Here is a 20,559-nt window from a genome sequence, read left to right as displayed (position 1 = left end):
TCCAGGCCTCTTGGTTCTTACCTAACAGATTTTTAGTTAAGAAAATACTTCACAAACTCTGACCTAGCTAGTCAACAAAATATATATATATTCTCTTGTGTCCTGGCTCATGAACTCTTAAAGATCACCAGGTGAAAGAAATCAAAGAGGACACTAATAGGTGGAGAAATATACCATGTTCATGGATTGGAAGAATCAATATAGTGAAAATGAGTATACTACCCAAAGCAATCTATAGATTCAACGCAATCCCTATCAAGCTACCAATAGTATTCTTCACAGAGCTAGAACACATAATTTCACAATTTGTATGGAAATACAAAAAACCTCGAATAGCCAAAGCGATCTTGAGAAAGAAGAATGGAACTGGAGGAATCAACCTACCTGACTTCAGGCTCTACTACAAAGCCACAGTTATCAAGACAGTATGGTACTGGCACAAAGACAGAAATATTGATCAATGGAATAAATAGAAAGCCCAGAGATAAATCCACGCACATATGGACACCTTATCTTTGACAAAGGAGGCAAGAATATACAATGGATTAAAGACAATCTCTTTAACAAGTGGTGCTGGGAAATCTGGTCAACCACTTGTAAAAGAATGAAACTAGAACACTTTCTAACACCATTCACAAAAATAAACTCAAAATGGATTAAAGATCTAAACATAAGACCAGAAACTATAAAACTCCTAGAGGAGAACATAGGCAAAACACTCGCCGACATACATCACAGCAGGATCCTCTATGACCCACCTCCCAGAATATTGGAAATAAAAGCAAAAATAAACAAATGGGACCTAATTAACCTTAAAAGCTTCTGCACATCAAAGGAAACTATTAGCAAGGTGAAAAGACAGCCTTCAGAATGGGAGAAAATAATAGCAAATGAAGCAACCGACAAACAACTAATCTCAAAAATATATAAGCAACTCCTACAGCTCAACTCCAGAAAAAGAAATGACCCAATCAAAAAATGGGCCAAAGAACTAAATAGACATTTCTCCAAAGAAGACATACAGATGGCTAACAAACACATGAAAAGATGCTCAACATCACTCATTATCAGAGAAATGCAAATCAAAACCACTATGAGGTACCATTTCACACCAGTCAGAATGGCTGCGATCCAAAAGTCTACAAATAATAAATGCTGGAGAGGGTGTGGAGAAAAGGGAACCCTCTTACACTGTTGGTGGGAATGCAAACTAGTACAGCCACTATGGAGAACAGTGTGGAGATTCCTTAAAAAACTGGAAATAGAACTGCCTTATGATCCAGCAATCCCACTGCTGGGCATACACACTGAGGAAACCAGAAGGGAAAGAGACACGTGTACCCCAATGTTCATTGCAACACTGTTTATAATAGCCAGGACATGGAAGCAACCTAGATGTCCATCAGCAGATGAATGGATAAGAAAGCAGTGGTACATATACACAATGGAGTATTACTCAGCCATTAAAAAGAATACATTTGAATCAGTTCTAATGAGGTGGATGAAACTGGAGCCTATTCTACAGAGTGAAGTAAGCCAGAAGGAAAAACATAAATACAGTATACTAACGCATATATATGGAATTTAGAAAGATGGTAACAATAACCCGGTGTACGAGACAGCAAAAGAGACACTGATGTATAGAACAGTCTTATGGACTCTGTGGGAGAGGGAGAGGGTGGGAAGATTTGGGAGAATGGCATTGAAACATGTAAAATATCATGTAAGAAACGAGTTGCCAGTCCAGGTTCGATGCACGATACTGGATGCTTGGGGCTAGTGCACTGGGACGACCCAGAGGGATGGTATGGGGAGGGAGGAGGGAGGAGGGTTCAGGATGGGGAACACATGTATACCTGTGGCGGATTCATTTTGATATTTGGCAGAACTAATACAATTATGTTAAATTTAAAAATAAAATAAAATTAGAAAAAAAAATCACCAGGATGCATAGGTTACAGTCTATGTATAGTGTATTTAAAACTAGATATAGGTCTGAAGGAAGTGACTAATAATGCTTCAGTGAAAGATAAAACCTTATAGAATCAGATATGGGAGTATAGTCTGAAGCATAGTAAAGAAATCAGAAACATACCGATAGAATGTAGTTTTGACTTGATTAACACTAATGCTCTATTTAATTTTCATTGTAATTTTTCTTTTGGACGCTTAAGTCATTATAATGCTAAGAAGGTTATCCGTTTTAAAATAGTTATAGTAAAGCAACTCTACATGTGCAGTAGCCAAATTTAATATAACCAATTAAATTTATTCTCAATGTGTGGAAGACTTCTCATTATAGACAACTGCTATGAAAAGTACATTTTTATAATCACTATATTACTAAAACTTAAAGAGAAAAAGATATCTTTTATAATATTAAAAATAAAACCCTATCAACCAAGAAAAACAAACTACTTTAAATTGTTGATAACACTTTCAATGCATAATTACAGTCCTAATCTTAAGAATTCATTTTAAAAATATTTAACATGTTTTCATAACATTAGATATGTTTCATCCCTGTGGTTCCAGTGGTTTCCTCAAGACACTCCCACATGGACAAAATTAATAAATCATAATAAAATAAGCCTAAATATAGAATTAAATAAAATATAATTTTCCAGCAGTTCCTGAAAGATTTAATAATTTTCAAACAATTATTAAAGAGGAATCAGTGCTTAGTCATGATTTGCTCATTCAGTTATTTTGCTCAAGTATTGAAATAATTATTCAGATAGTTTATATAATATAGCATTTCTTGAAACAGAACTCTGAGACTCCTTTTTAATTTAATAGTGCAACTAGAGAAAGCATATAAGTAAAACAATGAGCTGTGGACCACAGAGCGTTCCTCTGAGCCCTTATGCTCTTTTCTCTTATTCTGATAAATTTATTCTTAACCTTGCCTATTATTACATAAGAAACCACTGCTGAGAACTGCAGTTAGCACAGCAATGAAACTTTAATATCACCTTCCCTGTTACAAGTTGTGTGATTTTCTGTCATTACCAGTATAGCTTAGATTGAGATATGAAGGCAGGTGCACTGACACACTGGATAACCATATACTATTTAAAGGACACAGTAGTAGTTTCACAGGAGGGGAGAGAAGCCCCACAACAGGTCCCATGTCATGTCGTCAATCACAGGCCTGCCACACTAATGACCAAGGAGATGCAGGGCGCCACGGCAATGAGGACATTCGTCTCCTCCTCTGGAAAAGGCGTGCCTGTATACCACTGCGCTCTGTCTTCCGCTGCTTCCCGCCTCTCTGGCTTTTGTTCTCCCTGACAGTGAACGCGATCCTGAGAATGCGACCTATCCATCATCCTTTCTTCCTGAAAGGCACCTTGACTATGGTTAATGACTGTAATAAGACCAAACAATACATACCAAACCCCAAGCTCTTCTATTCAGCGTCTCTGAAAATGGGCTCCATTGAGACAACAAAAGGACCGAAGGATTGCACTAGAAAGGCAAGTATTTCATAACATCTCATTTAATTTGTTGCTCTGCTGCTGCTGCCGCTGCTGCTAAGTTGCTTCAGTCATGTCCAACTCTGTGCGACCCCACAGCCGCCAGCCCATCAGGCTCCCCGGTCCCTGGGATTCTCCAGGCAAGAACACTGGAGTGGGTTGCCATTTCCTTCTCCAATGCATGAAACTGAAAAGTGAAAGTGAAGTCGCGCAGTCATGTCCAACTCTTGGCGACCCCATGGACTGCAGCCTACCAGGCTCCTCTGTCCATGGGATTTTCAGGCAAGAGTACTGGAGTGGGGTGCCATCGCATTCGCTGAATTTCTTCCTCTAGTTCACATCACATTCAGAGAGGAAATGTAACTGAAAAGTGATGGGACTGAATATCTTGTGTGGATCATAAAAACAGCAGCAGTGTATGATAAGTAAACATTCTACACATGTATAAACTTAGACACTCAAGCCTTGTACATTTTATTGTGAACCCCATATTACCAGCACACACATTATGGAATGTTTTTAATCAAAACAAAAAAAATGTGAGAGATATTTTTATAAAAAAAAAAAAAAAACTATCCAGCAGCTATTACTGCTACTGGTACTACTTCCTTAAGCAGTTCTTTGCAAAAAACTACCCTCAGCAGATCCATCCCTTTTGTCTTGTCACTTTAATAAAGCTGCTGTTGTTGTTTAGTCGCTAAGTCCTGTCCAAATCTTTTGCGACCCTTTGGACTGTAGCCCTCCAGGCTCCTCTGTCCATGGGATTTCCCAGGCAAGAATCCTGGAGTGGGTTGCTATTTCCTTCTCCAGGGGATCTTCACAACCCAGGGATCAAACCCATGTCTCCTGCATTGGCAGGTGGGTTCTTTACCACTGAGCCACCAGGGAAGCCTTTAATAAAGCTTTGTTGTTGTTGTACTTCAGTCACTAAGTCATGTCTGACTCCTTGTGACCCCATGGGCTGTAGCACATCAGGCTTCTCTGTCTTCCACTATCTTCCCGAGTTGGCTCAAATTCATATCCATTGAGTTGGTGATGCTATTTAACCATCTCATCCTCTGCTGCCACCTTCTCCTCCTGTCTTCAATCATTCCCAGCATCAAGGTCTTTTCCAGTGAGTTGGCTCTTCGTGTCAGGTGGCCAAAGAATTGAAGCTTCAGCTGTATATTGCAATAAAGCTATATATTACAACTAACTTTTAAACCAGCCACCTCCATGCTCTACTCATCTCTGGCCTAAGCACACTTTCAAATCTTTTGATTACAAAATGTCTAACCTGTTGACTCTCTCCAAAGATCAAAAAAGTAGAAATGAATAATTAACAGATGACTAGATCTTTTCCCCTGGAGAAGGAAATGGTAACCCAATCCAATATTCTTGCCTGTGAAATCCCATGTACAGAGGAGCCTGGTGGGCTATAGCCTATGCAGCCCAAAGAGATGGATACAACTTAGCAACTAAATAGCAAACATCTTTTCCCCAGCTTCCCTTTCAGTAAACTTGTGAACAGACTGTGAACAAGATAGCTTTTAAATAAAGATCACAAGGAGTCGACACATCTGGACACAGCGGGAAATAAGGAGCAGGCTGATTCCCTACCTGAGTGAGTGAGATTGTTTCTCCTTTTTCCCTTTAAAACTTTCATGGCCGAGCAAAATCTTCAGAGTTGGTCTGGGACAAGAATCTGTCTTCTCCCCAGACGTCTGGCCTTCAGATTAAAGCAATTTTTCCATTCCTCCTGGCACTTGCCTCTCAAGGACTGATTTTTGAGCAGCATCTGGACCTGAGTTTAGTAATACCACTACCACTATTATTATCATTTTTACTACTTGTATTGTTGCTGCTGTGATAGCTACGTGTCAGGCACTGTAAGGTACTTCCAAGATATATAGAGTTAAAGGAAAGGAATTTTAGGGGTGGATCTCAAGACAACACAGCTGAGTTTATCCTAAGGAGTTCTGTATGAACTTGAACTGCCTAGAGCAAGAAGACAGGTTCCCTGGTGGCTCAGATAGTAAAGAATCTGCCTGCAATGCTGGAGACCTGGGTTTGATCCTTGAGTTTGGAATATCCCCGCAGAAGGGAATGGTTACCCACTCCAGTATTCCAGCCTGGAGAATTCCATGGACAGTGGAGCCTGGCAGGCTACAGTCATCTTTTCTAGTCATAGGAAGGTATCTGATGATGGTGTGTGGAAGACACCAAAAGACTGTAAAATTCATGTTAAAAATCTATTAGTGGGATAGGGGAGGCATCCAGTTACTGGGTTCTATGTTATGTTCAGGATGGGGATCACATGTATACCTGTGGTGGATTCATTTTGATATTTGGCAAAACTAATACAATTATGTAAAGTTTAAAAATAAAATAAAATTAGAAAAAAAAAATCCAGGAAATCAATGCCTTTTTGAATTTTCCCTGTTATCTCTATATTTGCAGCAGTTTCTAAACCTGAGCAAAAATAGGTACTGGGTATAATACAACTTAATGTTTGGAAAAAAAACTAGTACCAGTGATGTTTTCAAAAATGAGCGAATTAGAATCACTAGATCTACTGTAAATAAGCCTGTAGGGGAAAAAGTCCTTGATACATTCCATCTAAGAAACAAACAGAAGCCGCTTACAGAAGGAAGTTACAGGAAAAGATACCAGTGCGTTTATAGTTGATACTACAAATATGGTAGGTAAAATCAGCTTCCAATGAACAATCGTATTTACAATCTTAAATGAAAAGGCAGATATTTCACACAGACTTTTTAACATGTAGTCCTCTATAATAAATATTTAATAATTTCACAGTCACAAGTAAACAGCCCTTGGGACTTTAAAAACAAATGATTCAATATTACTTTGCCTTTTGTAGCTGATAGATTTAAAGAAAAATTCAAATTTATGAAAACTAAATAAAAATAAACATACATTTAACTTAAATATTTTGGTAACTGTTATACAAATATTCATCAATCCCTTTTTTCATCTAAACAGATGTAATGATTTGCTCAGGGCTTGTCTTAAAGCACCAAGAGTCTTGCATTCTTTCAAAAGTCTTCATTAAACTGTCAACTGAGGCTTGTACCCTCTGGCTTCAGTTATATTTTCTACCAGGATTAAATTAAGAATATGAAGCTTTATATTGTTTTTCTTTTCACCTTGGCAGGCTCCTATAACTAACTATGAAAATAATTAAAGTGCAGAAACATACATGATTTTTCTATCCTATCCTATCTCTTTATTACAGTGTAGAACACATCTGACATTTTGTAATACATGTACACACATATTTTAAGTATATACTTTTGTAATCAGTTTATATCATCTGAATGAAATTTCTCATTTTGTGTTTTAAATTTGAATTTGCTTGAAAGGATGATTTAGTTCATCATAAATTACCCATGTCAAGCAGTTTATCACACATGTGCTCAAAATATCCAACCGGATATCTAACAATGACCCAAAGGGTTTAGCACAATGTATGCATATTATAATATATTCTGATTAAATCGTTTAAGTCTAGTCCATAAGGGATATTTCTCTCTGAAGTTTCTATCAATGGACTTAGCCACTCACTGGTGATCTCTCCCTTTTTTGATCTTCTCTAATGCTTATCATTCATACCACTTGTGAAATGTTAACTAGTCTCTGCTAGGATAGGTCCTGTTCATCTAACCAGACTGGAAGTTCTTTGAGAGCAAAAGTGCCTTACTTTGTTGTATCTCCAGTTGTAGATAGCAACAGGTGATTCATGTAACAAAGGTTCAAAAATTTTTTTTAAATCTGATGATAATGAAAAAAGGAGGAGGAGGAATAGAAGGGGCAGAAGCAGAAATTTAGGAAATATATTATTATAAGGATATTGAAAATTTAAAGTGTAATTCATAAAATTCAGAACATAGGAAGGTAAGACTCCGGCTGGTTATTTTGGGAAGGTGATAATATAGCAGCAAATTGGTCAAAATAGCTCAAACTACTAAAGCAATAATCACATTTTACTTGGGTATGCTCATTTCACATATAATTTTGTGGACCCTAGACTCAGTTTTTCACCCTCAAAACAGAATAGCATAATGGAAGGAATGGTACTGAATGCTCTGCAACCAATCCTTTAAACATATCCAGAGTTACAGAATGAGTGAACATTCAAGTTACCCTAACTTCAAATGGTCAGTTCCTTTTAACACAGTGGAAAATCCCATGGATGGTGGAGCCTTGTAGGCTGCAGTCCATGGGGTCGCTAAGAGTCGGACATGACTGAGTGACTTCACTTTCACTTTTCCCTTTCACGCACTGGAGAAAGAAATGGCAACCCACTCCAGTGTTCTTGCCTAGAGAATCCCAGGGACGGGGAAGCCTGGTGGGCTTCCGTCTATGAGGTTGCACAGAGTCGGACACGACTGAAGTGACTTAGCAGCAGCAGCAGCAGCTTTAAGCAGTGAGGCACTATATTTCTATTGATAACATTAAAAGAGACTAACCAAAGCAGGTATTTATTCATTCTCACACTTGAAACATTTATATTTCTAATAATTTTGATCTAAATCCTGAAATTCAAATGTTAGATAAAACAAAATTCTTGATATAATAGTGATGATAATATACTTAGTGGAAACAGGGTGCATTAGATTAGAGCAAAGAAATATTTAGGCTTACCTCAGTACTGCCACTAACTAACCGTTATGACCTGATAATACTTTTCATATATGAACCTGGTGTGATACACAAATATTTTAATGCTAATGCAATATAGGAAGCAGAGGAGGGAGGGAGGAAGGATGGAAGGGAAAGGAGAAGGAAAGGAGGGAGGGAACAGAGACAGGACGCACTAGATTAAAAGGCAGTAAAACCTTAGTCCTGATTTCAGCATTGCCACTAACTCAATAACATGACCTTGCAAAGTCACTTAAACTTTGCAGATTATGGTGCCTCAACATAAAATGATGGCATTTGGAGGGTGTATTCTCAAAGGTTTCCACAAATTCTAAAATGCTGTGTCTTATTAAATTAATCAAAGTTAAATCATTAGCTGTACTGCTATGCAATATTCTTAAATTGTAAAGCAAATGACTTGTTTCCCTTATAACCAGAGCAGACAAAAACTTGCACTTTTAAATTTTTCTGATGGTTTTTTGTCTCATATGTAAGTAGTTTCATCAGAAGACAAGAAGAGGTAGTGCTACTCTGAAAAAAGAGAATTACTCATACGAGCAACTTTCTGAATTAGCCATTTTTATTTCAATCTTTAACAAATTTAGATTGGTAGTTTTCCATTTTTTTCCAAAATTAAAAGTATGAAGTACAGTTCTTTTTCTTGAAAGCCAATTACCTAAGCATTTTAGGCAATATGGATACTGTCCTAAAGCAATAGCCTTAAAGGATATTTAGGTACTATAGTTCATAAGCCATAACAGGCTCTTTGCAACTCAATATTGTTACCGACCCAGTAAAAATGCTTGAAAGGAACTCTAAAGTGGTTAGATGTGTTGAAAAGTTGAGTAGTATGACACGGCATTCACTGCTTTTTTAATAATGCTGCCATTTTCTTAGCAGATGATGCAGAACCAATTATAGCTATCATAACAATTTAATCATGAAAAAATGATGATGACTAAGTTGTAATAGCCTGACCAATTTACTGTAGTTTACAAAGCCAGATTTAATAGTATTTTTTTTTAACACTCTGAGACATACCTGTATTCTTCAAAAGATAGTGTAGCAGAGACTGCTAATTGGTTTTAATATCCTAATTTTTAGCTGGGCCCCTTACAGCTGAATGTAGCCATGTATCTAAACCACTGGCTTTGTAAAGAAAATTGTTATCCAATTACAACAGTAACATCTTGTAGCAAATTTGGGGGATATTTCCTTCAAGAGAAGAGGGGACACCCTTCCCCTCACCCTCTGGTACATGGAACAAGATGTGATGTCTGATAGCCCTTTTGAATCAGAAAGATAAAGGCCACAGGCCAGGACTGCTAAATGATAAGCTGGTTGAAGCCCATGTACCTGGTGACTTTGTGGATTCTCTGTAACAGCACCAGACTGCCTGTCTCTTACATGAAAGAGAAAGAAATTACTACAGCTATTTTGAGTTTTCTTCCATACACAGCTGAGAATGTGGTTCCTAGGCCGCCTCAGTCTTGTCCAACTCTTTGTCACCCTATGGACTGTAGCCCACCAGGCTCCTCTGCCCATGGGATTCACCAGGAAATGATTCTAGAGTGGGCTGCCAGACTCTCCTCCAGGGGATCTTCCCAATCCAGGATCAAACCTGCGTGTCTTATGTCTCCTGTGCTGGCAAGCAGATTCCTTACCAATCAGTATTTCTAAGATCAGGAAGTTATTTTAGTTCTCATTAAAACTGTAAATAAACATATCTTAAAGAATCAAGAAAAATCATACTAATCACCATTTAGTGAGAAAAAAATAGTAAGAGGAAATGCTAGATATTATAGGAAGGATATACCTCAAAAATACCCAAATTTCACTTAATCAGACATATTTAGCACATAATCTAAATATAAGAGTACACTCTACACATGGACATCACCATATGCTCAACACTGAAATCAGATTGATTATATTCTTTGCAGCTAAAGATGGAGAAGCTCTATAAAGTCAGCAAAAACAAGACAAGGAGCTGACTGTGGCTCAGATCATGAACTCCTTATTGCCAAATTCAGACTTAAACTGAAGAAAGTACGGAAAATCACTAGACCATTCAGTTCAGTTCAGTTCAGCTCAGTTGCTCAGTTGTGTCCAATTATTTGTGACCCCATGATTCACAGCACGCCAGGCCTCCCTGTCCGTCACCAACTCCCAGAGTTCACTCAGACTCACATCCATCAAATCAGTGATGCCATCCAGCCATCTCATCCTCTGTCGTCCCCTCCTCCTCCTGCCCCCAATCCCTCCCAGCATCAGAGTCTTTTCCAATGAGTCAACTCTTCGCATGAGGTGGCCAAAGTACTGGAGTTTCAGTTTTAGCATCATTCCTTCCAAAGAAATCCAAGGCTGAGCTCCTTCAGAATGGACTGGTTGGATCTCCTTGCAGTCCAAGGGACTCTCAAGAGTCTTCTCCAACACCACAGTTCAAAAGGATCAATTCTTCGGCACTCAGCTTTCTTCACAGTCCAACTCTCACATCCATACATGACCACTGGAAAAACCATAGCCTTGACTAGACAGACCTTTGTTGGCAAAGTAATGTCTCTGCTTTTCAATATGCTATCTAGGTTGGTCATAACTAGACAGTTGACAACTAAAATGGTTATAAAATTAAGCTTCGTTGATCCCTACCATAGCATCCAATTTCTCCCATAAATGTTTTTTGCACTGATGAGAGCATGTCCTGGGATAAGGCAATGGCAACCCACTCCATGAAAACTCCCATGGGCTGCCATCTATGGGGTTGCACAGTCGGACACGACTGAAGCGACTTAGCAGTAGCAGCAGCAGCAGCAGAGCATGTCCTGAAATATTCTAATAAGTTTCCTTTCCTCATTTCTGTATAGAACATGAAATGAGCCTATTCATATCAGAGGTCAAAACCCCTGCTCAATTAAACATTCTCCACATTATCTAAAACTTGTATTTTCTCGTTAAGAATGGTTGTTATCTTAGACCTTTTCACTTCGGTTTTACTTCCATTGGCACTAATAGGTTTCTCTTTGGGTCTGCATTTGTTCAGAAAATACCGTTAGAGTAGTTACTATGTTCCTGCATATGAGAGACAAATAGAAAATCACCTGTTTTAAGTGAGATGCAGATGCCAACATCCTAACAGTGGGTAATACTGTATACGCTTGAGGAGGAATCACATACTATAGATTTTTTAAAATTCTTAAAGTCATTGAAGCTTTTAGGGATAAATTCATTAAAGCCAAATCCCTATATAGTTGTGATTACAGTTACTATGTATGTATTAGCCATGTACAAGATGGTCTTGGAGGCTGGGAAAGCATAAGGAAGAAATGTTGTTTTGTTATTTTGTTGTTGAGGGCCTTATGAGTAGCATAGTCTAATCATCAAGAGTTAACTTTTTTGATAAAACAGACATTGGAGCTCTACTAACTTTTTTACCTCCTCCTCCTTCATTCATATCCAGAGAATTTGAAAACTGAGCCCCAAACTCCCCATATTTAAAATGGGGCTGTTAATAGGATCTATTTAATTGTACATTTTAAGTGTTATGAAAAAAGTAGGTATGCTGGCTAGCCCATAGTAAGTGCTGATTATGTTATTTATACTTGTATTTTAATCTTTTTTTTTTTTATCATTGGTAGGCCCTATTTTAAAAACAAGAAATTTTGTAGGTGTAATCTGTTTTTGTTTAGTCGCTAAGTGGTGTCCAACTCTTTTGTGACTTCATGGACTGTAGTCCACCAGGCTTCTCTCTGTTCATGGAATTTCCCAACCAAGAATATTGGAGTTGGTTGCCATTTCCTTCCCCAGGGGAATCTTCCAGACCAAGGGATTGAACCCATGTCTACTGCTTGGCAGGTGGATTCTTAACCACTGAGCCACCTGGGAAGCCTGTGTAATCTATTAGTAAGTACTTAATTTTGAATTCTATTGTATTTGCATATAAATTATTTCAAAATGTTTGTGTGTTAACTATTCCCCTTAAGTGGATCTTTCCTTAGTTTCTTTACTATATATTAGCAGAGAAATTGTTACTGGAAACTGTCCATGTCCGTGATGCTGAATGAGAATGAGGAGGCCAAGTGTTTGAAAATAAAGGAAAGAGAATTTTATTGATTTGCCAATGAGGAGGGTAGTAGACAAACACCTTAAGAATTATTGTCCTGCCTTCTAAGAGAAAGCAGGTGTATTTAAAGAAAAGTTTGAGGGGCTTTACGTGACCATTGCCCCATATAGTTTTGTTGAGATTGGTTATTTCATAATATCTCCATCTGTTTCGGTCCTCTGGTTGTTTAAGACCTCTGGTTCCAGTCAACATATTCCATTTTTGATAATCTTGGTTTGCTGACTTCATGGCCTTGAGTTTCTGTGGTTAGGCGGAACAAATAGAAACACTGAGAATGCTTACCCAGGTTCAGTTCAGTTCAGTCGCTCAGTCACGTCCGACTCTTTGCACCCCATGAATCACAGCAAGCCAGGCCTCCCTGTCCATCACCAACTCCCGGAGTTCACTCAGACTCACGTCCATTGAGTCAATGATGCCATCCAGCCATCTCATCCTCTGTCGTCCCCTTCTCTTCCTGCCCCCAATCCCTCCCAGCATCAGAGTCTTTAGCAATGAGTCAACTCTTTGCATGAGGTGGCCAAAGTACTGGAGTTTCAGCTTTAGCATCATTCCTTCCAAAGAAATCCCAGGGCTGATCTCCTTCAGAATGGACTGGTTGGATCTCCTTGCAGTCCAAGGGACTCTCAGAAGTCTTCTCCAACACCACCAAAGTACTGGAGTTTCAGCTTTAGCATCATCCTTCCAAAGAAATCCCTTCCAAAGAAATACATCCTTCCAAAGAAAAACAGAATACAGTAAATTTTGTTTTCTTTAATTTTAAGTGTGACTAATGTCACTAGGTTCTCAATATGTTCATAAACTGACATTCTAAGTTTAGGATTTAATTTTGAAAGTCACTACTTTTATGGAATTCGATAGCACACATCTTTTAACTCAGTTTCTACAGAACTGGAACCGACTCTGTAAGCAATTCAGCAATTTACAAAAGGCATAACTTAAAAAAAGTCAAATCAGAAGCCAGATCTTTACTAGTTATCATCTTCAGTAAAAAATAAAATTAACATAGGTGTTGAAACAGGCTTATATGAGATTCAAAAAAGATTTCTGTGATAGAGTTACTCTAACATTATTTAACATATTTGCTCTGTTTAAAACCTTGTTTCACTTTTTTGTGATATAACAATAGAATCACCTAGAAATCTGTAGCACCATTACCAACTTAGCATTTGTAGACAGGGCTGGTTGTTCAGTTCAGTAGCTCAGTCGTGTCTGACTCTTTGAGACCCCATGGACTGCAGCACACCAGGCCTCCCTGTCCATCACCAACTCCCAGAGTTTACTCAAACTTATGTCCATTGAGTTGGTGATGCCATCCAACCATCTCATCCTCTGTTGTCCCCTTCTCCTCCTGCCCTCAATCTTTCCAGCATCAGGCTCTTTTCACATGAGTCAGTTCTTTGCATCAGGTGCCCAAAGTAGTGGAGTTTCAGCTTCAGCAACAGTCCTTCCAATGAATATTTAGGACTTATTTCCTTTAGGATGGACTGGTTAGATCTCCTTGCTGTCCAAGGGACTCTCTCAAGAGTCTTCTCCAACACTACAGTTCAAAAGCATCAATTCTTCAGTGCTCAGCTTTCTTTATATTCCAACTCTCAAATCCATACAGGGCTTCCCTAGTGGTTCAGATGGTAAAGCATCTGTCTGCAATGCAGGAGACCCGTGTTCAATCCCTGGGTTGCAAAGATCCCCTGGAGAAGGAAATGGCAGCCCACTCCAGTATTCTTGCCAGGAAAATCCCATGGACTGCGGAGCCTGGTAGGTCCATGAGGTCGCAAAGAGTCAGACACAACTGAGCGACTTCACTCAAATCAAAATCCATACAAGACTACTGGAAAAACCATAGCCTTAACTAGACAGACCTTTGTTGGCAATGTCTCTGCTTTTTAATATGCTGTCTAGGTTGGTCATAACTTTTCTTCCAAGGAGCATGTGTCTTTTAATTTCATGGCTGCAGTCAGCATTTGCAGGGATTTTGGAGCCCCCAAAAATAAAGTCTATCACTGTTTCCACTGTTTCCCCATCTCTTTGCCATGAAGTGATGGGACAGGATGCCATGATCCTAGTTTTCTGACTGTTGAGTTTTAAGCCAACTCTTTCACTCTCCTCTTTCACTTTCATCAAGAGGCTCTTTAGTTCTTTGCTTTCTGACATCAAGGTGGTGTCATCTGTTTATCTGAGGTTATTGACATTTCTCCTAGCAATCTTGATTCCAGCTTGTGCTTTATCCAGCCCAGAATTTCTCATGATGTACTCTGCATATAAGTTAAAATAAGCACGGTGACAATATACAGCCTTGACGTACTCCTTTCCTGATTTGGAACCAGTCTGTACTGATGGCATTAATAGTCTCATTAGAATTTAGCAATGATGGAATTAATCATTTGAGTCAAATGGTATTTTTCTAAATAGCCACTAATAATAGAACACTTGCTTATACAATATTATAGAAAATGTTCAAGATCAAATTCCTAAAATTATAAAGCAGACATTTCTCTACTTTATGGATTTATGGGCTCTTTCCTATTAGTTATCCCTATTTTTTTCCTATTGGTTAAATGCAGAAAGTTTATTTTATCACATTTCACAAGTTATATACATCATAGTAAGCTCTCTACTGGACATCCAAAAGAGCTCAAACTTCAAAAAATATGTCATTTTACAGAAGAATGTGGCCAAGATAGTCAATATTATAGCCTCAAAAAATTAATGATTAATCTACCTCTATCATCATCATAAACTGACAGATGGAAAGCATCTTGAGAACCTTTTATTCATGAAGAAACATAAAATCACATTTACCTTTTCTGTTTTTAAAATCTGAAGTGAATGAGCATTGCTACTATTCCTCTTATCATTTAACTATTAATGGATGTTCTGATAATATTTGTAGGTACTCTGAACTGTGAAAGCTTAGAATGTTCTATAAGATCTTCCATCCTTGTTGAGATCATATCTAACCTTCAGATACTATAAGTTTCTGCCCAAAGTTAAAGTTCTAATGCAAACTTCCATAAAACTAAAAAATTACAAAAATTATTATTACAAGGATGACCATCTAATCTTATGTTTCCAGCTTGCAATAATTACCTGGAATATTACTAAGTTGATTCTCCAATACAAATATACTTTGAATAAACACACAGAAAAATTCCACAAATAATTTCTTATTCTCAAATTTTGAACTAAATATCCCCCCCTTTACTTTCTCATTTTTAATACAGGCATGGTTTGTAATAATAACAACTAACATTTACTAGCTGGCCAGTACAATTCTAAGTACTTTAAGCATATTAACCTGGTGAACTAAATTAGCAGAATTTAGTTAGTAACTAAGTCAGTGAATCTTCAAAACTAACATAAAGAAAGCGTTACTATTTTCTCCACCATTATTATCAGATGGGGAAACCGAAGAACAGAAAGCTTAAATAGCTTGCCTACAGACATACAGGTTTATGTGGGGAAATTTAAACTTGAATACAGGAGTCATAGTTTGAGTCCTCAGAGCAAATCACTATTCTACAATGCCTATTAATTTTATAAAAAGAAAATAAAAACTTAATTATAAAAAGAGGCAACTGAAAATGAGCCACAGTGGTGGGGACTATGAAAACTGGAGAGAAGATGATTTTTTTAAGTGGTAGCTACTAAGTAGCTCCAGTCAACCAGAGGCAGTAGAAATGCAATGGATTGGGATTTTATTTTACTCACAAGTTAATTAGTTAGCTTGTTACTATTTCATGATGCTGGCAAGAACAATGATACTCCTGGGTCAGAGGAAAAGAAATTTGTGACCTGAGGTACATCAAACAGCCTGATTATCAGCATATTTATGTCAGTCCACCTTCCCTGTCACTGGTCCTGGCCCAGACAAACATGTGGGTTTCTAAATGATGCATACACAACAAACAATACTTACTCAGAAGGAAGCAATTCAGTCACTAAAGAGTTCCATTTTATATTTTCATAATTACACAGATTAAGTGACATTTTCAAGAGAGCTGTGCCTTATAAATTAATAAATTTTAGACTTATTTATAATTACCAGCCTTGTTGACAGATCAGGTTCATAGTGTTATAAAAGCATTTCAAGGGTAAAGATTCTGTCTGGTAAATACCACTAGTGTGATTGCAAGGATGTCCGTTTTTAACATGTTTATAAGATCTGACCAGAAGAAAAATCATAAGGTCACATTAACAGATGTGGAAAAAGCATTTAACAAAATCCAGACTGTTCATGATAAAAAGTGAAAAAGTGTTAGTCTTTCAGTCATGTCAGACTCTTGGCAATCCCATGGACTATAAGTCTGCCAGGCTCCTCTGTCTACCGAATTCTCTAGACAAAAAATACTGGAGTGGGTAGCCATTCCTTTACTCCAGGGGATCTTCCTGACCCAGGGATTAAATCTGGATATCCTCCACTGCAGGCAGATTCTTTACCATCTGAGCCACCAGGGAAGTCCACAGATGATAAAACTCACAGCAGACTAGGAATAAAAAGGAAACTTCTGAACTTGATAAACATCTACTGCTACTGCTGCTGCCAAGTCGCTTCAGTCGGGTCCAACTCTTAGCAACCCCATGGACTGCAGCCCACCAGGCTCCCCCGTCCCTGGGATTCTCCAGGCAAGAACGCTGGAGTGGAGTGCAAGTTCCTTCTCCAATGCATGACAGTGAAAAGTGAAACTGAAGTCGCTCAGTCGTGTCCAACCCTCAGCGACCCCAGGGACTGCAGCCTTCCAGGCTCCTCCATCCATGGGATTTTCCAGGCAGGAGTACTGGAGTGGGGTGCCATTGCCTTCTCCAGATAAACATCTACAACCCCCCCTAAATCTAATACTGTGAAAAACTATATGCTTTTTCCCTATAATCAGGAACAAGAGACAGCTGTTCCTGCTTACCATACTTATTTAATATTGTACTGTAAAAAGACAACCAAGTAAAGGAATATTGATTGAAAAAGAAGCAAAATTCCCTTTTCAGGAAAATAAAACAGTTGTCTATGTAGAATATCTCAAAGAATCAACTAATAGCAAGGCTACAAGATACAAAATTTATATGAAAAGTCAGTTGCTTAACTATATACAAGGAATAAATTATTGGAATTAGAAATCAAAGACACTGCTATTTGCATTAGTATTCAAAAATGTGAAATACTTAGGTATAACTCTAACAAATATATACAAGATTTATATAAGGAAAACTACAAAATTCTGATGAAAGAAATTAAAGTTGGTATAAATAAATGGAGAAATATCCCAAGCTAATATTGTGTGGATCACAATAAACTGTGGAAAATTCTTAAAGGTATGGGAAAACCACACGACCTTACCTGCCTCCTGAAGAAAGCTGTATACACGTCAACACGCAAAATAACCAGACATGGAAGAACAGACTGGCTCAAATTTGGGAAAGGAGTACTTCAAGGCTGTATATTGTCGCTTATTTAACTTATATGCAGAGGACATCATGTGAAATGCCAGGCTGAAGCACAAGCTGGAATCAAGACTGCCAAGAGAAATGTCAATAGCCTCAGATATGCAGATGACATCACCCTAAAGCCAGAAAGCAAAGAGGAACTGAAGAGCCTCTTGAAGAAAGTGAAAGAGGAGAGTGAAAAAGCTGGCTTAAAACTCAACATTCAAAAAACAAGGACCATGGCATCCAGTCCCCTCACTTCATGGCAAACAGATGGGGAAACAATGGAAACAGTGACAGACTTTATTTTCTTGGGCTCCAAAATCACTGCAGATGGTGACTGTAGGCATGAAATTAAAAGACACTTGCTTCTTGGAAGAAAAGCTATGACAAACATGCTGCTGCTGCTGCTAAGTCGCTTCAGTCATGTCCGACTCTGTGCGACCCCAGAGACGGCAGCCCACCAAGCTCCCCTGTCCCTGGGATTCTCCAGGCAAGAACACTGGAGTGATGACAAACATAGACAGTGTTTTAAAAAGCAGAGACAGCACTTTGCTCACAAAGGTCCATGTAGTCAAAACTATGGTTTTTCCAGTATTCATGTATGGATGTCAGCTGGACCATAAAGAAGGCTGAATGCCAAAGAATTGATGCTTTCAAACTGTGGTGTTGGAGAAGACTCTTGAGAGTCCCTTGGACTGCAAGGAGATCCAACCAGTCCATCCTAAAGGAAATCAGTCCTGAATATTCATTGCAAGGACTAATGCTGAAACTAAGGCTCCAATACTTTGGCCACCTGCTGGGAAGAGCTAACTCATTGGAAAAGACCCTGATGCTTGGAAAGATTGAAAGTAGAAGGAGATGGGGGTAACAGAGGATAAGATAGCTGGGTGGCATCATCAACTCGATGGACATGAGTTTGAGCAAATTCTGGGAGACAGTGAAGGACAGGAAAGCCTGGTGTGCTGCAGTTCATGGGGTCATAAAGAGTCAGACACAACTGAGTGACTGAACAACAACAACAAAGACAATGTTAGTAAAATGAAAATTCTTACCTAAAAGGCTATAGATTCAATGCATTTGCAATCAAAATCCTAGAAGTCTATTTTGTAGATATAGAAAACCCGATCCTAAGGTTTATACAGAGAGGCAAAATGACAATATTATGGAATATTATTATTCTATAATAACCTAGACAATACTGAAGAACAACAAAGTTGAAGGACTAACACTCCCAGATTCAAGACTAATGATAGTTATCAAGACTAATGCTAGTCATGAAGACAATGTGATATTGGCAAAAGAATAAATAGATCAGTGGAACAGAATAGGCTGAAAATGCTTCCATACAAGCGTAGTTTAATTATCTTTGGCAAAGGAGGAAAGGTAATTAGGTGGAGAAAAAATATTCTTTTCAACAAATGACTCTGAAACAAATAGACATTCATATTCAAAAAATTTAATCTAGACAGACTTTATCAGTTCAGTTCAGTTGCTCAGTCGTGTCCGACTCTTTGCAACCCCATGAATCGAAGCACACCAGGCCTTCCTGTCCATCACCAACTCCCGGAGTTCACTCAGACTCACATCCATCGAGTCAGTGATGCCATCCAGCCATCTCATCCTCTGTCGTCCCCTTTTCCTCCTGCCCCCAATCCCTCCCAGCATCAGAGTCTTTTCCAATGAGTCAACTCTTCGCATGAGGTGGCCAAAATACTGGAGTTTCAGCTTTAGCATCATTCCTTCCAAAGAAATCCCAGGGCTGAGCTCCTTCAGAATGGACTGGTTGGATCTCCTTGCAGTCCAAGGGACTCTCAAAAGTCTTCTTTAACACCACAGTTCAAAAGCATCAATTCTTCAGCGCTCAGGCTTCTTCACAGTCCAACTCTCACATCCATACATGACCACAGGAAAAACCATAGCCTTGACTAGACGGACCTTTGTTGGCAAAGTAATGTCTCTGCTTTTCAATATGCTGTCTAGGTTGGTCATAACTTTCCTTCCAAGGAGTAAGCATCTTTTAATTTCATGGCTGCAGTCACCATCTGCAGTGATTTTGGAGCCCCCAAAAAGAAAGTCTGACACTGTTTCCACTGTTTCCCCATCTATTTCCCATGAAGTGATGGGACCAGATGCCATGATCTTTGTTTTCTGAATGTTGAGCTTTAAGCCAACTTTTTCACTCTCCACTTTCACTTTCATCAAGAGGCTTTTGAGTTCCTCTTCACTTTCTGCCATAAGGGTGCTGTCATCTGCATATCTGAGGTGATTGATATTTCTCCTGGCAATCTTGATTCCAGCTTGTGCTTCTTCCAGTCCAGCGTTTCTCATGATGTACCCTACATATAAGTTAAAAAAGCAGGGTGACAATATACAGCCTTGACGTACTCCTTTTCCTATTTGGAACCAGTCTGTTGTTCCATGTTCAGTTCTAACTGTTGCTTCCTGACCTGCATACAGATTTTTTAAGAGGCAGATCAGGTGGTTTGGTACACCCATCTCTTTCAGAATTTTCCACAGTTTATTGTGATCCACACAGTCAAAGGCTTTGGCATACTCAATAAAGCAGAAATAGATATTTTTCTGGAACTCTCTTGCTTTTTCCATGAACCAGCCTATGTTGGCAATTTGATCTCTGGTTCCTCTGCCTTTATACCTTTTACAAAAACTAATTAAAAATGGAACATAGACATCAATGTTAAACACAAAACTATATAACCTCTAGAAAATCTAGGCAAACTTGCATTTGGCAATGATTTTAGATATAATATCAATAGCACAATCCATTTAAAAACTAAAAATATCTACTGTATGATAATACTGTTAGGAGGATGAAAAGATGTGACAGAAAATATTTGTAAAACATGTATCGAATAATGTGATGCCATCCAGCCATCTCAT

At 38.4% G+C, this 20,559-nt stretch overlaps 1 protein-coding gene across 4 annotated transcripts in view; it reads right to left on the bottom strand.

Moving 5' to 3' along the window:
* STPG2 (sperm tail PG-rich repeat containing 2) overlaps window positions 1-20,559 on the bottom strand; it is a 636,117-nt gene that overhangs the window by 226,033 nt on the left and 389,525 nt on the right. For 3 of the 4 annotated variants that reach the window (XM_059887727.1, XM_059887728.1, XM_059887729.1), the window contains one exon: window positions 10,874-12,954. The exons of the other annotated variant lie outside the window; for it this stretch is intronic. In XM_059887727.1, coding sequence (XP_059743710.1) covers window positions 12,550-12,954 — 405 coding nt within the window. In that variant the 3' untranslated portion in view covers window positions 10,874-12,549. Of the gene's footprint in view, window positions 1-10,873; window positions 12,955-20,559 lie in introns of those variants that run through there. 4 annotated transcript variants of the gene reach the window in all.

This window comes from Bos taurus, chromosome 6, assembly GCF_002263795.3.
Source record: "Bos taurus isolate L1 Dominette 01449 registration number 42190680 breed Hereford chromosome 6, ARS-UCD2.0, whole genome shotgun sequence".
In the NCBI taxonomy this organism is placed as follows: Eukaryota; Metazoa; Chordata; class Mammalia; order Artiodactyla; family Bovidae; genus Bos; species Bos taurus.
This window is presented reverse-complemented; position numbering and strand designations above follow the sequence as displayed.